Source organism: Sinocyclocheilus grahami, unplaced genomic scaffold (genome assembly GCF_001515645.1).
Source record: "Sinocyclocheilus grahami isolate Dianchi unplaced genomic scaffold, SAMN03320097.WGS_v1.1 scaffold1623.1, whole genome shotgun sequence".
Classification (NCBI taxonomy): Eukaryota; Metazoa; Chordata; class Actinopteri; order Cypriniformes; family Cyprinidae; genus Sinocyclocheilus; species Sinocyclocheilus grahami.
Window position 1 is genome coordinate 99,424 of NW_015506802.1, and position 12,459 is coordinate 111,882.

A 12,459-nucleotide genomic window follows, 5' to 3' on the forward strand; every position below is an offset into this window, starting at 1 on the left:
ACACACACACACTCACGCACCCACACACACACACACACACACACACACACACACAGAGACACACACACTCACGCACGCACACACACACACACACACACACAAATAAATATATATATATACTGTACATACATCATACATACATATACATATAACAAAAAAACAAGTATAGAATAGAAAAAAATAGAGAAAGCTAGTGTTTGAGGCCTTTAAAAAAACAAAAAAACAAATAGAATTAGAATAGAGAGTGCTAGAGTTAGAGGGTCAAATAAAGATGGAATAGATGTGTTTTTAGCCGATTCTGGAAGATGGCTAAAGACCCAGCTGCTCGGATGGAGTTAAGCAGGTTATTCCAGCAGAGAGAACAGATACACTGAACACAATCTGATAAACAAATAAATGAAGCTAGACATGTTCTGTAGTGTGCTGGCTGTGACGCGCCGTCGCTCCTCCAGTGCTGCAGGGGGCGCTGTGTGTGTGTCTCGCCATGTTCGCGCTCAGACCGGCGAGAGTGTGTAGCGTTAGCGCCGCTAACGTGACAGAGGAAGCCTCAACACGCTCTCGCTCGCTTCTCCGCGATTAAACTCACAATCCCGTCGGCGGAGTTCGTGAGTAGCTTTTCATCTGCAGCTCAGCAGACGCCGGGGTCCCGAATATGCGCGTAATGAGGGAGGTTTGCGGGGGCTCGCTGGTGTTGTCGTGTTTAGAGACTGCTAACTGTTAGCGGATAGCACAGATGCAGATCACGGCTCTGTCCTAAATCTGTCGGGGATAACTGCGCTTTTGATTGATTAAACGCAGGCTCACGCGTTTGGGGTGCTGTGAATGCTGCTGTCTGTGTAGGCGACGAGGATTGAGACACGGACACACTGTTGTGGGTTGCTTTGTGCATCATGCGTCTAGTTCACAAAAGCTGCTTAGTCTAGTCTACTTCATTGAATTCATCGGATTTTTTTATGCGGTTGTATTGTTTTGATCTGCCAGAACTGATTTTTTTATATTACTATGTATATATAACGTTATATATGCAAATATGCAAAATGTATGGAAGCCCATTTCTGCCACAGAATAAAAATATAAAAGGTTTTTAGGTGTTTTTTCTTTCTTTCTCACAATTCTGACAGAAACTGACATGATATAACAGACAAAAACACAAGATAGCCAGGGCTGTTAGCGGATAGCACAGATGCAGATCACGGCTCTGTCCTAAAGCCTGCCGAGGCGCCTATCTAGACAGCATCTGTCGGGGATAACTGCGCTTTTGATTGATTAAACGCAGGCTCACGCGTTTGGGGTGCTGTGAATGCTGCTGTCTGTGTAGGCCACGAGGATTGAGACACGGACACACTGTTGTGGGTTGCTTTGTGCATCATGCGTCTAGTTCACAAAAGCTGCTTAGTCTAGTCTACTTCATTGAATTCATCGGATTTTTTTATGCGGTTGTATTGTTTTGATCTGCCAGAACTGATTTTTTTATATTACTATGTATATATAACGTTATATATGCAAATATGCAAAATGTATGGAAGCCCATTTCTGCCACAGAATAAAAATATAAAAGGTTTTTAGGTGTTTTTTCTTTCTTTCTCACAATTCTGACAGAAACTGACATGATATAACAGACAAAAACACAAGATAGCCAGGAGAAAGTCAGAATTGTGAGAGAAAAAGTCATAATTACATTTTTTATGTGTTCTGTGGGGGAAACAAAAAACGAAATTGTCAGAAAATAATAATTCTGAGTCTATATCTCACAATTCTGATGCTTTACTTAAAGCCTTTATGCATAACGCATTATAAAAGTGTTTTAATGCATTAATTATGGCTTGTAATGCACTTTATAATGCATTCTCAATCTCATGAATACCACAGTTAATACATTATAACACTTAACAATTTATGGCTGCGCTTTGCATTTTAAATTCCATTATAATTATTAATGACAAGATGTTATGTATTACAACGCACATTATGCATAATTATAATGCTGCTTTATACTAGGGGTGTGCGATAGTGACAAAAAATAATATCTCGATATTTTCATAATTGGAGTATATTTTGCTGAGTGTGTTATTGTGCTGGTATCTTAAGCACTGCAGAAGACAGCTGACTCCTAATGTTTTTAATATTCTTCATATTCTGTGCTGTGGTCAGCTCATACTGATAGAAATTAATCTTTTCCAATAAGTTTAAACTGATTTTTGCATTTTATGGGCATTCTTACCTTCATAAAGCCATTTTTTCTAAAAGTATCCATTATCTTCTGAGTCAAATTCTTACGTTTAATCAGAGAATTAGAATAATAAGACATCTGGGCTGTTACCGAGCAAATTAAATCCACACAGACGCTGCATCTGAAGCTGCATTTAGACGCGTTTACACGCATGTATTTTGTTTAATGCAAGACACGAATGCATTTCACCTGCAATTACAAATGCATAAATAATGTCTGTCGTCATGTCTTGAATTTGTGATCATTCTAAATGCATTTTAATAGATTGAATCACGCAGTGAAAGAACACACACTAAATGCGCACGCGCACTAGTCTAGACTTCACGTGATGTACGCGTGCGCTCTGTAGAGATGTTTTGAATGGTTTTTGCAAAATACTCGATAATGTCAAATCGCACATCGTTAAAACAACAATTACGATATTATCGCAGACGATATATATCGCACACCCCTACATTAATGCCCCTTTAAAATGCATAAAGGCTTTAAGTAAAGTGTTACCTGTGTTTATATCTTGCACAAAAAAAAGCCAGAATTGAGAGACGTAAACACAAAATTGTGCAATAAATTTATTTTTTAAATTCTGTTTTGGAAATGGGCTTCCATCATCGATGTTGACATCATATCGTGTTCTAGTCATAAGTAATATGTTACAATGAAAAATAGTCTATTGATCAATCGTTTTACATTTATTAATGTATCAATCACTTTGCTCCTCTCTGGATAAAAGCATCTATTAAATGCAGGAATGTAATGTTGTGTGCATGTTAAAGTGTGTTATGTGTGTGTTTTCTCTGGCTGTAGTGAGTCTCGTCAGCATGTTTAACCCTCACCAGCATCACCAGCAGCAGCAGCAGCAGCAGCAGTTTCATCAGCATCTGCGGCAGCTTCAGCAGCTGTTTCAGCAGCAGACGCCTCCTCCTCCTCCTCCTCCACCGCAGCCTCCGCCCGCCCGTCACATCACACACACACGGTACACATTCAACCTCAGACCCTCCGCTTTCTTCACACTCTCCACCAGTGCGCTCCAAATCTCTTACTCTTTATTATCTGCGCTGTGTTTGTGTTTTTCAGGCCCATGGCTTCTGCTTCTGCTCGTATGGTCAACCTGTGCTCAGCCACGCAGGCCATCATCGCTCCCAACCCCATGCTGCAGGGGGCGCTGCTCATGCAGCAGATGCAGGGTAAACTCATGCTTCCTAATATAGCACGCACTGTATGTGACCAAAAGCAGTGTTGAGTCGCTGGGGGATATTTGTAGCAATAGCCAGCAATACATTGCATGGGTCATAATTATCCATTTCTCTTTTATGCCAAAAATCATTAGGATATTAAGTAAAGATCATGTTCCATGAAGATATTTTGTATGTTTCCTTCCGTAAATATATCAAAACTTAATGTTTGATTAGTAATATGCATTGCTAAGAACTTCATTTGAACAACTTTAAAGATGATTTTCTCAATATTTAGATTTTTTTGCACCCTCAGATTCCAGATTTTCAAATATTGTCCGATCCTAACAAACCATACATCAATGGAAAGATTATTTATTCAAAGCTTATAAATCTCAATTTCCCTTATTTCAATTGACCCTTATATTTGACCCTTGTTAAATTAGTAGTATTGATATTCTATGAAAGTTTGTTAGTATTTTGAATTAGATTTTATTTTTATATTATGATTTTAATTTTAGGTGAATTTTGAGTAATTTTGTTCATTCCGTAATGCGTTAAAAAATATTACTTATTTATTTTAAATTAAACAAAAATATAAATGAAAATGTTGACTTGTCAACTAGCTGAAACAAATGCGTTTTGTATATTTTAAATGTTATTTTAGATTTATTTCATTTCAAGGAATTAAAAGTTGTATTTTTAGTTGATGTAATAGCTCTGATATTGACAAAACACATTTTTTCTTTTCAAGTAGTACTCTCTTGATAACCTGCATTAGATGCATAGATGCACTGTATAATTAGTAATATGTTATCAAGTAAATATAATTGGTTTCACCTCGAAATCAAAGCAAATTTTAAGCTGCTTTCTAAAACCTTTAATTAAGTATTTGTTCATTTTGTTTATTTATTCAGAGACAATTACACATTAATAATGCATAAAATAAATGTAAAATATTCCAGGAAGTTATTTTTTATTTGTAGCGTTTCTGCAAGGCATCCAGACATTTTACTTTTGAATTTATTTGTACTTTATCACATTATTCTTTGTAGTGATTCTCATATCTCTAATACAGTTATTTGATCCAAAATCGAAGTTTATTTTTGTGATTTGAGGGTCAGGGAAATGCTGTAGACATGAGTTTGGTATGCTTCAGCTCTTGTCTTGCCCCTGTGTTGTATTGACTGTTATATTGGTGTTTGTGGTCCTGTGTGAAGCGGGCGGCATGCGTGGCTTTGCGATGGGAGGCCAGCAGTTTCCTCAGTTCTTCACTGCGGGCTCCAGAGCGTCTCTTCTGGGGCCCGTTCCGATGGGAGTCGCCATCAAAACCCCGCACATGGGATTCCCGCGGCACTTCAAGCCTCACACGCGCTATTTCACCAACGTGAGTGTGTGTCTTCAACTTTTTTTTGAAAAATTTTTTTGTATTTTTCTCAGTGAATATATTTCTAAAGGTGCTGTCGACTTGAAATGTTCACCAGATGTCGGTAACAACACAACTAATCCATACATACAATACATACATAAATACTTTGTCCCTGTGTCATTGCATTTTATTACACAGAACTTAATTTCTGAACTTATTTCTATGTATGGATTAGTTGGGTTGTTACCGACATCTGGTGAGAATTTCATGTCGACAGCACCTTTAGAAATATATTCACTGAGAAAAATGGTGACGTGTTCAATGCTTATTTTGCCCGCTGTGTTTGGTAAATCTGTGGCTCTCTTGCTAACTGAACGCACACAGGAGTTTCAGGCTCGTCAGCCGGACAGAAAGAGGGAAAACGAGCAGAGATCTGCGGGAAGCAGCGACGGCCAATCAGAAGCCAGCAGCAGCAGCAGAGGTAATTGTAACAGTTGTGCGTGAACCAAATATATACAGAAATCATGTAACCGTAACAGAAAAGAAGGAATGTTTTAGACAAAACACTGAAAAAAAACCTTTTATACATTATACAGCCCTGCATCATATGTGACCCTGGAGCACAAAACCAGTCGTAAGGGTCAATTTTTCTAAATTGAGGTTTATAAATCATCTGATAGCTGGATAAATCATCTTTCCATTGATGTATGGTTTGTTAGGATCGGACAATATTTGAAAATCTGGAATCTGAGGGTGCAAAAAAATCTAAATATTGAGAAAATCATCTTTAAAGTTGTTCAAATGAAGTTCTTAGCAATGCATATTACTAATCAAACATTAAGTTTTGATATATTTACGGTAGGAAGTTTACAAAATATCTTCATGGAACATGATCTTTACTTAATATCCTAATGATTTTTGGCATACAAGAGAAATGTATAATTGTGACCCATACAATGTATTGTTGGCTATTGCTGCAAATATCCCCCAGCGACTTAACACTGCTTTTGTGCTGCAGGGACACAGATCTGCTGAATGAAACACTTGTTTCTTACTAATTTTGTGCTGCCGATTCCAAAAAAATAGTGGTCTTGCATGTCACATTTTCTCACTAAATATGTGACCCGTGCTGGCAAAATGAGTGTGAATGTGCACGGGCTGAAAGTGAAAAATGTCGAATTTGAGGTTTTCACAAAAATGAGTTAATTAAGCCCTCTTCTAGCAATCGCAATGCTCTAAATAGTAATGAAACATCTAAAATGATCATTGTTTGTCTCCTCTCGCTTCTCGCAACGACTGTTATTCAAAGCATGCGTTCCCGATAAATATACACAGAATTACAGTATTCAAATATTCACATAAAGACATCTGATGTGTAACATTATATTAGATCCGTGCATACAGAAGGTCTATATATATCAGCTCATTAATGTTAATCTAACGATGAAAGAAAAGAGGGAATCATTCGCTGCACTTGATTGAGCTGCTTTTGTCGTTTTAATAATGTAATGAACACACTAAAGAGTGATTTTTACATTTGATTATTTGTTTTTCTTACTTGAATGCTTTCGTTTTGATGTAAAATGAAAAGGGAGAAGCATTATGTTTCTTTCTTATATTTGTTGTATTGTTTTTTTTGCATCTGTTCTTTTATACTAACAAAGATAAAATAAGAAACGGCTATATTGTGATTCTTAATAATTATTGTTAAGAAAAGAACTGGAGGAAAAGATGCAATGTTGCTGGGTGATTTTGCTTGGAAAAGTCAAATTTTCTGAGTATTGACGTAATCTGTCGACTCAGATTTGCTCATTGTGACTCATTTTGCACAGCACAGGTCACAAACGATGCATTTCGCATGCATTTTTGCTTTTAACGACCATTTGTAAGGTGAAGAAGTCTCGAATTCTCCCTTAATCAGCAGAAAAACACCACAAAGACACGATGATGCCCGTCTGAATCTAAGCCAGATTACAACTATTTGTACACTTTTTTCACATTATTTTATGTTCTTTTTCACATTACTGTTTTATCCTGATTTCAAGGTTAGAGCTATGGCCAGCAATAAAAGAAAATGCAAACATAACACAGATGTTTTTCTGCTTTTACTGCATCCAGACATCCACAGAAGATCACAGATTTTGTGAAAAGCTGATTTATAAACTTGTGTTCATTGTAACGTTCTTTGACATTAAGTAGTGTTTAAATATGTTTCCACTCCTTTGAGGATTGCAAGTTAAATGATTATTTGTTTTTCTTACTTGAATGCTTTCGTTTTGATGTAAAATGAAAAGGGAGAAGCATTATGTTTCTTTCTTATATTTGTTGTATTGTTTTTTTTGCATCTGTTCTTTTATACTAACAAAGATAAAATAAGAAACGGCTATATTGTGATTTTTAATAATTATTGTTAAGAAAAGAACTGGAGGAAAAGATGCAATGTTGCTGGGTGATTTTTCTTGGAAAAGTCAATTTTTCTGAGTATTGACAGAATCTGTCGACTCAGATTTGCTCATTGTGACTCATTTTGCACAGCACAGGTCACAAACGATGCATTTTTGCTTTTAACGACCATTTGTACGGTGAAGAAGTCTCGAATTCTCCCTTAATCAGCAGAAAAACACCACAAAGACACGATGATGCCCGTCTGAATCTAAGCCAGATTACAACTATCTGTACACTTTTTTCACATTATTTTATGTTCTTTTTCACATTACTGTTTTATCCTGATTTCAAGGTTAGAGCTATGGCCAGCAACAAAAGAAAATGCAAACATAACACAGATGTTTTTCTGCTTTTACTGCATCCAGACATCCACAGAAGATCACAGATTTTGTGAAAAGCTGATTTATAAACTTGTGTTCATTGTAACGTTCTTTGACATTAAGTAGTGTTTAAATATGTTTCCACTCCTTTGAGGATTGCAAGTTAAATGATACATTTTGAACACGTTTGTATCATTAAAATCAAAACTTGAAACATGTGCATTAAAGCTGATACATACATATAGTTTAAACAAATCTTCATTATTTTGTGGCATGATGGAAATTTTATTCATATTTTTTAACTGTGCATCATCAAATTAGATATTTTTTTGCATATCAGCAGATTTTTTTTTATGCGGTGCTGTGTAATAAATACATGAACATATGCAATCCACATACACCCAATAAAATAATCAAATCAGACTATTTATTTTATGCATGTGAAATAAACAAATGCACAAAATATGCAATACGTAATGAGTTTAAAATATAGGAAATATATTTATATATTCATATATTTTATTAATTAAATATATGCGAAGTAGAATATCTCTGATTATAACACTTCTTTTGCAAATGTGCTATATTGGGAAGTTTAAAAACGTAAAAATACAAAGTACATTTCAACACTATTCAACAAAAAGTTATGCAATAGAATGTTTAGAGCTGTTATAATCTTATCTTTTCAGACTTGAATGATTGTTTTTGAAGAGTATGTAGAGTTTTGATGGCCATAAATCATAAAGCATTTGTGTTTTGATGTGAACAGCAGATCCGGGATGTCAGGAGTCTTCAGAGCAGCCCGACGAACCAGCGGCCAAAAAACACAAAACGCAAGAGTCAGTGCCTTTACGTCTCTGTATTCATGTCAGAAATGTCCTTAAAGGCAACATTTACTTTCTAGTTGGGACCTATTCATTCTGCACATCACTCCTGACTCCTTTCATTAAGAATGAAGGCTGATTTGATCAGTTTTTTGGTGCGTTTGAATGGGGAAATCATGTGTTTTGTGTGTTTGTGCAGGTCAGAGGAGCCTGTGGAGACAGAATCGGCTCTAAGTGCTGAGTTTAAGAGCCCAGATCCTGCAGGTAGGGAGGAGTTCACCTGATTAAACCCTGTTCAAGCAATATTCTGGCCTTTTCAGCATGCATCACATCTGTGACCGGCTGTCGGTGATAAAATCATTTGTTTAAAAACAACATTTATTTGCAATAATGCCATTACAATGGAGGAATGTTAAAGCATGTCAACACCAGTTTTTCAGTAAAAATATGTTATTGACCTGTTAAATTGCCCTAACCAGGAATGATAGTGTTGTTTCAGTATTAGTTTTTAATTTTTAGATTTTACATTTTCATTTGAAAGTTTTAGTAATTTTTTGTGCCTTTTGCCATTTTAGTAGTTGTTTTCCTATTATGTCTATATAGTTTGTTTTATTTTTCAGTTTTTGCATTTGTTACTGTAGCGCACCAAGTTAAACTACATGAAAATGAGAAATGTTGCACATACAGTGTCTTGCGAAAGTATTCAAACCCCTTCGTTTTTTCACGTTTTATGTTGCACCCTTATGTTAAACTGCTTTAAATGACTTTTTTTCCACATCAATCTATACACCATAATGACAAAGCAAAAACAGAACTGTCACAACTTTGTGAATTTATAAAAAACTGAAATAAATACATTGCATAAGTATTCATACCCTTAACTCCGTACTTAGCTGAAGCACCTTTACAGCCTCAAGTATTTTTCAGTATGATTCAGCCGTTCCTTTTTCTATTTTAATATGCATTAAACTGTAATGTATTCCTGTGATGCGCAGCTGTATTTTCAGCATCATTCCTCCAGTCTTCAGTGTCACATGATCTTCAGAAATCACTATAATATGCTAATCTATCATCAGTTGTGCTGCTTCATATTTTTTTGGAAGCTGTGATACTTTGTTTCAGGATTCTTTGATGAATAAGAAGTTAAAAAGAAGAGCATTTATTTAAAATAGAAATCTTTTCTAACAATATACACTAGCGTTCAAAAGTTTGGGGTCAGTACATTTTTATTCTTTCTTTTTTTTGAAAGAAATTAAAACTTTTATTCAGCGAGGATGTGTTAAATTGATAAGAAGTGATAGCAAAGATTTATATTTTGGATAAATGCTGTTCTTTTTATCTTTTGATTCATCAAAGAATCCTGAAAAAATATCACAGTTTCCAAAAAATATATTTGTTGATAATTCTAATAATAAATCGGCATATTATACTGATTTCTGAAGATCATGTGATCTTTATGCTGGAGTAATGATGATGGAAATTCAGCTTTGCATCACAGAAATAAATTATATTTTAAAGGATATTCAAATAGAAACCATTATTTTATATTGTAATAACATTTTGCAAGATTACTGTTTTTTACTGTATTTTTGATCAAATAAACACAGCCTTGATGAGCAGAAGAGACTTCTTTAAAAACATTTCAAGGCTTACTGATCCCAAACTTTTGACCGGTCGTGTATAATAACTATATATTACCTATAATACGTGTGTGACATGTAAAACCACATGAACACCACATAATGCTCTATATGGCTGAGCGTATGGTGATGTGAATGCTCTTCCAGTGAGGGATCTGATGTGTTTCAGAGCTCTCTCTGCAGGAGGGAGGCAGCGTGAACGGAGCGCTGGATGCTGAAGCGGATGAACCGAGTCAAGCGGCAGAGGTTTGTACCATCATCTCTGTGTGATCTAAGTGACCAGATACACTGTTTCACCATAAACCAGCCGAAACAATCACACAGATGCACACCGAAGGAGGAACTCAAGCTTCAGTTGATGTCAGAATGTGTCTTGTTTGTTGATCTTCAGCAGGTTGAACGCACAGAAGCTCCAGATAAAGACGTCGAGCAGCAGATCAGCGACGGTCCAGACGCCGCCGCAGGCTCCGATTCGGTCCCTGAGATCAAGGAGACCACAGACACTCCTGAGGAGCGCAGAGACGCAGCAGCAGAGACCTCCAACAAGTTCTTCTGCTATATTTGCAACATCACTTGCCATAACCAGCAAGTATGTTCCTCTGATATCGCTCTGCTTTAATTGTTTACATGACCTGATATATTAGCTTTGCATTAATCATGTTGCGTTTCATAACCCTCACTGATAAAAAGCAGTTTGTTCCTCTTTTGCAAGTCGCTTTGGATGAACCCGTCTGTTAAATGCATAACTGTAAATGTAACTGTGCAGAGTTTCCAGAGCCATATGAACGGACTGACGCACCAGCAGAAGATGATGGAGATCCAGCACATGAGCAACGCGTGTCTCGTCACGCTGCTGCCGCGAGTTCAGGAGTCCCTGGAAGGAGCTCGCAGAGACAGGTCAGAGTTTCTGATGCATTTATGCTTCACTAGCTTAAGGGAATCAGGCCATCCCAGATTGTTTCTTCATCAGGTTTGGAGAAATGTAGCACTGCATCAGTGTCTCTGCAGTGAATGGGTGCCGTCAGAATGAGAGTCCAAACAGCTGATAAAAACATCACAATAATTCACAGCACTCCAGTCCATCAGTTAACATCTGGAGAAGACAAAAGCTGAAACTAATCCAGCATTAAGACGCTTTTAACTAAAACACCATTGAGTCCATAATCCATAATAAGGCTTCCTCCAGTGAAAAAGTGTTCTGGTGTGAATCAGGAGAGAAATCTGCAGCGTTTAAACAGCTCTAAACACATATGTGGCTGGATTTTGATGTGAGAGACAACAGCAGATGCACTTTTTCACTGGAGGAAGAGTTATTATGGATTATAGACTCAATGTATTTGAGTTAAAAGCGTCTTAATGCTGGATGTGTTTCAGCTTTTGTCTTCTCCAGATGTTAACTGATGGACTGGAGTGCTGTGAATTATTGTGATGTTTTTATCAGCTGTTTGGACTCTCATTCTGACAGCACCCATTCACTGAAAATGCATTTTTCAGGTTGGCAAAGTTTTGGTGCATTACTAGTTAATATTCCAGAAAATGAACAGCAGATCTTAGTTGAAGAGGAAAATTTCAGTTATCTTTCCTGAAATGCACACACTATGTTTAAAGTCGCACAACTCATAACTGAAAGTGTGCTCCTTTTTGTCTTCATGTTGCAAGAGCGATTGATGCACCAGTGTGTTTTCACGCTTCACGCCGCCTGTCTTTCTGAACGTCTTTCTGTGCTGTTGCAGTGAGAAGAGACCGGGTCTGCAGAGATGGTGCTCCACCTGCCAGACGCACTTCACCACCAACGTCATGGAGCATCGCAGAACCACGGAGCACAAGGTGAACAGGCCAAGATTCCTAACCAGGGCCCGTATTCACAAAACATCTTAAGGCTAAAAGTAGCTCATAACTTGCCGATTTAGGAGAAAATCTTAAAGAGGGGTGGTTCACTGTTTTTTTCCTAGGCTTGATTGTGTTTATGGGGTGCAGTCTAACATGTTAATGCTTCGTTTTTTTTAAAAACACGTTATTTTTTCCTTTGTTCTATACCACTCTGTCCGTTCTCTGATAAACACACTGATGAGTTCCTGTTTTTATGAAGCCCCTCCCTCAGAAATACATGATGGGCTCTGATTGGTTAGCTAGCCCAGTGTGTTGTGATTGGCTAAACCGCCTCTAGTGTGCATCTAAAAGCCACGCCCCTCAGCTCAGAATGTGCTCCAGTGTTGTATTGTAAACAAAGCCGTCATCAATATTGCTTATTAATTTGAGCCTGAATGAGATGCAGAGGATATTAGTGAAGAAGATTGCGTAGAACCTGTGCAAGCACACGGCTCTTAATAGTATGTTTTTTGTTAATTGTTGTCTCATACTTTGAGATACGCTGTTATTTGTAAATGCTACTGCTTATGTTAGCTTCTAATATACGGTTTTATCCTGATTAAAGCTTTAATACAGCACGCAACCGTGTT

The 12,459-nt window shown here is 37.0% G+C and overlaps 1 protein-coding gene across 1 annotated transcript in view; it reads left to right on the top strand.

The window, feature by feature from the left end:
* Window positions 1-1,169: 1,169 nt before the first annotated feature.
* The window catches only part of ciz1a (cdkn1a interacting zinc finger protein 1a), a 19,280-nt gene continuing 7,990 nt past the window's right edge, over window positions 1,170-12,459 (top strand). Inside the window, exons 1-11 of the mRNA XM_016257966.1 lie at window positions 1,170-1,349; window positions 3,035-3,203; window positions 3,305-3,414; window positions 4,623-4,789; window positions 5,156-5,252; window positions 8,306-8,375; window positions 8,560-8,624; window positions 10,170-10,246; window positions 10,392-10,589; window positions 10,767-10,897; window positions 11,734-11,827. Coding sequence (XP_016113452.1) covers window positions 3,049-3,203; window positions 3,305-3,414; window positions 4,623-4,789; window positions 5,156-5,252; window positions 8,306-8,375; window positions 8,560-8,624; window positions 10,170-10,246; window positions 10,392-10,589; window positions 10,767-10,897; window positions 11,734-11,827 — 1,164 coding nt within the window. The 5' untranslated portion in view covers window positions 1,170-1,349; window positions 3,035-3,048. The remainder of the gene's footprint in view (window positions 1,350-3,034; window positions 3,204-3,304; window positions 3,415-4,622; window positions 4,790-5,155; window positions 5,253-8,305; window positions 8,376-8,559; window positions 8,625-10,169; window positions 10,247-10,391; window positions 10,590-10,766; window positions 10,898-11,733; window positions 11,828-12,459) is intronic.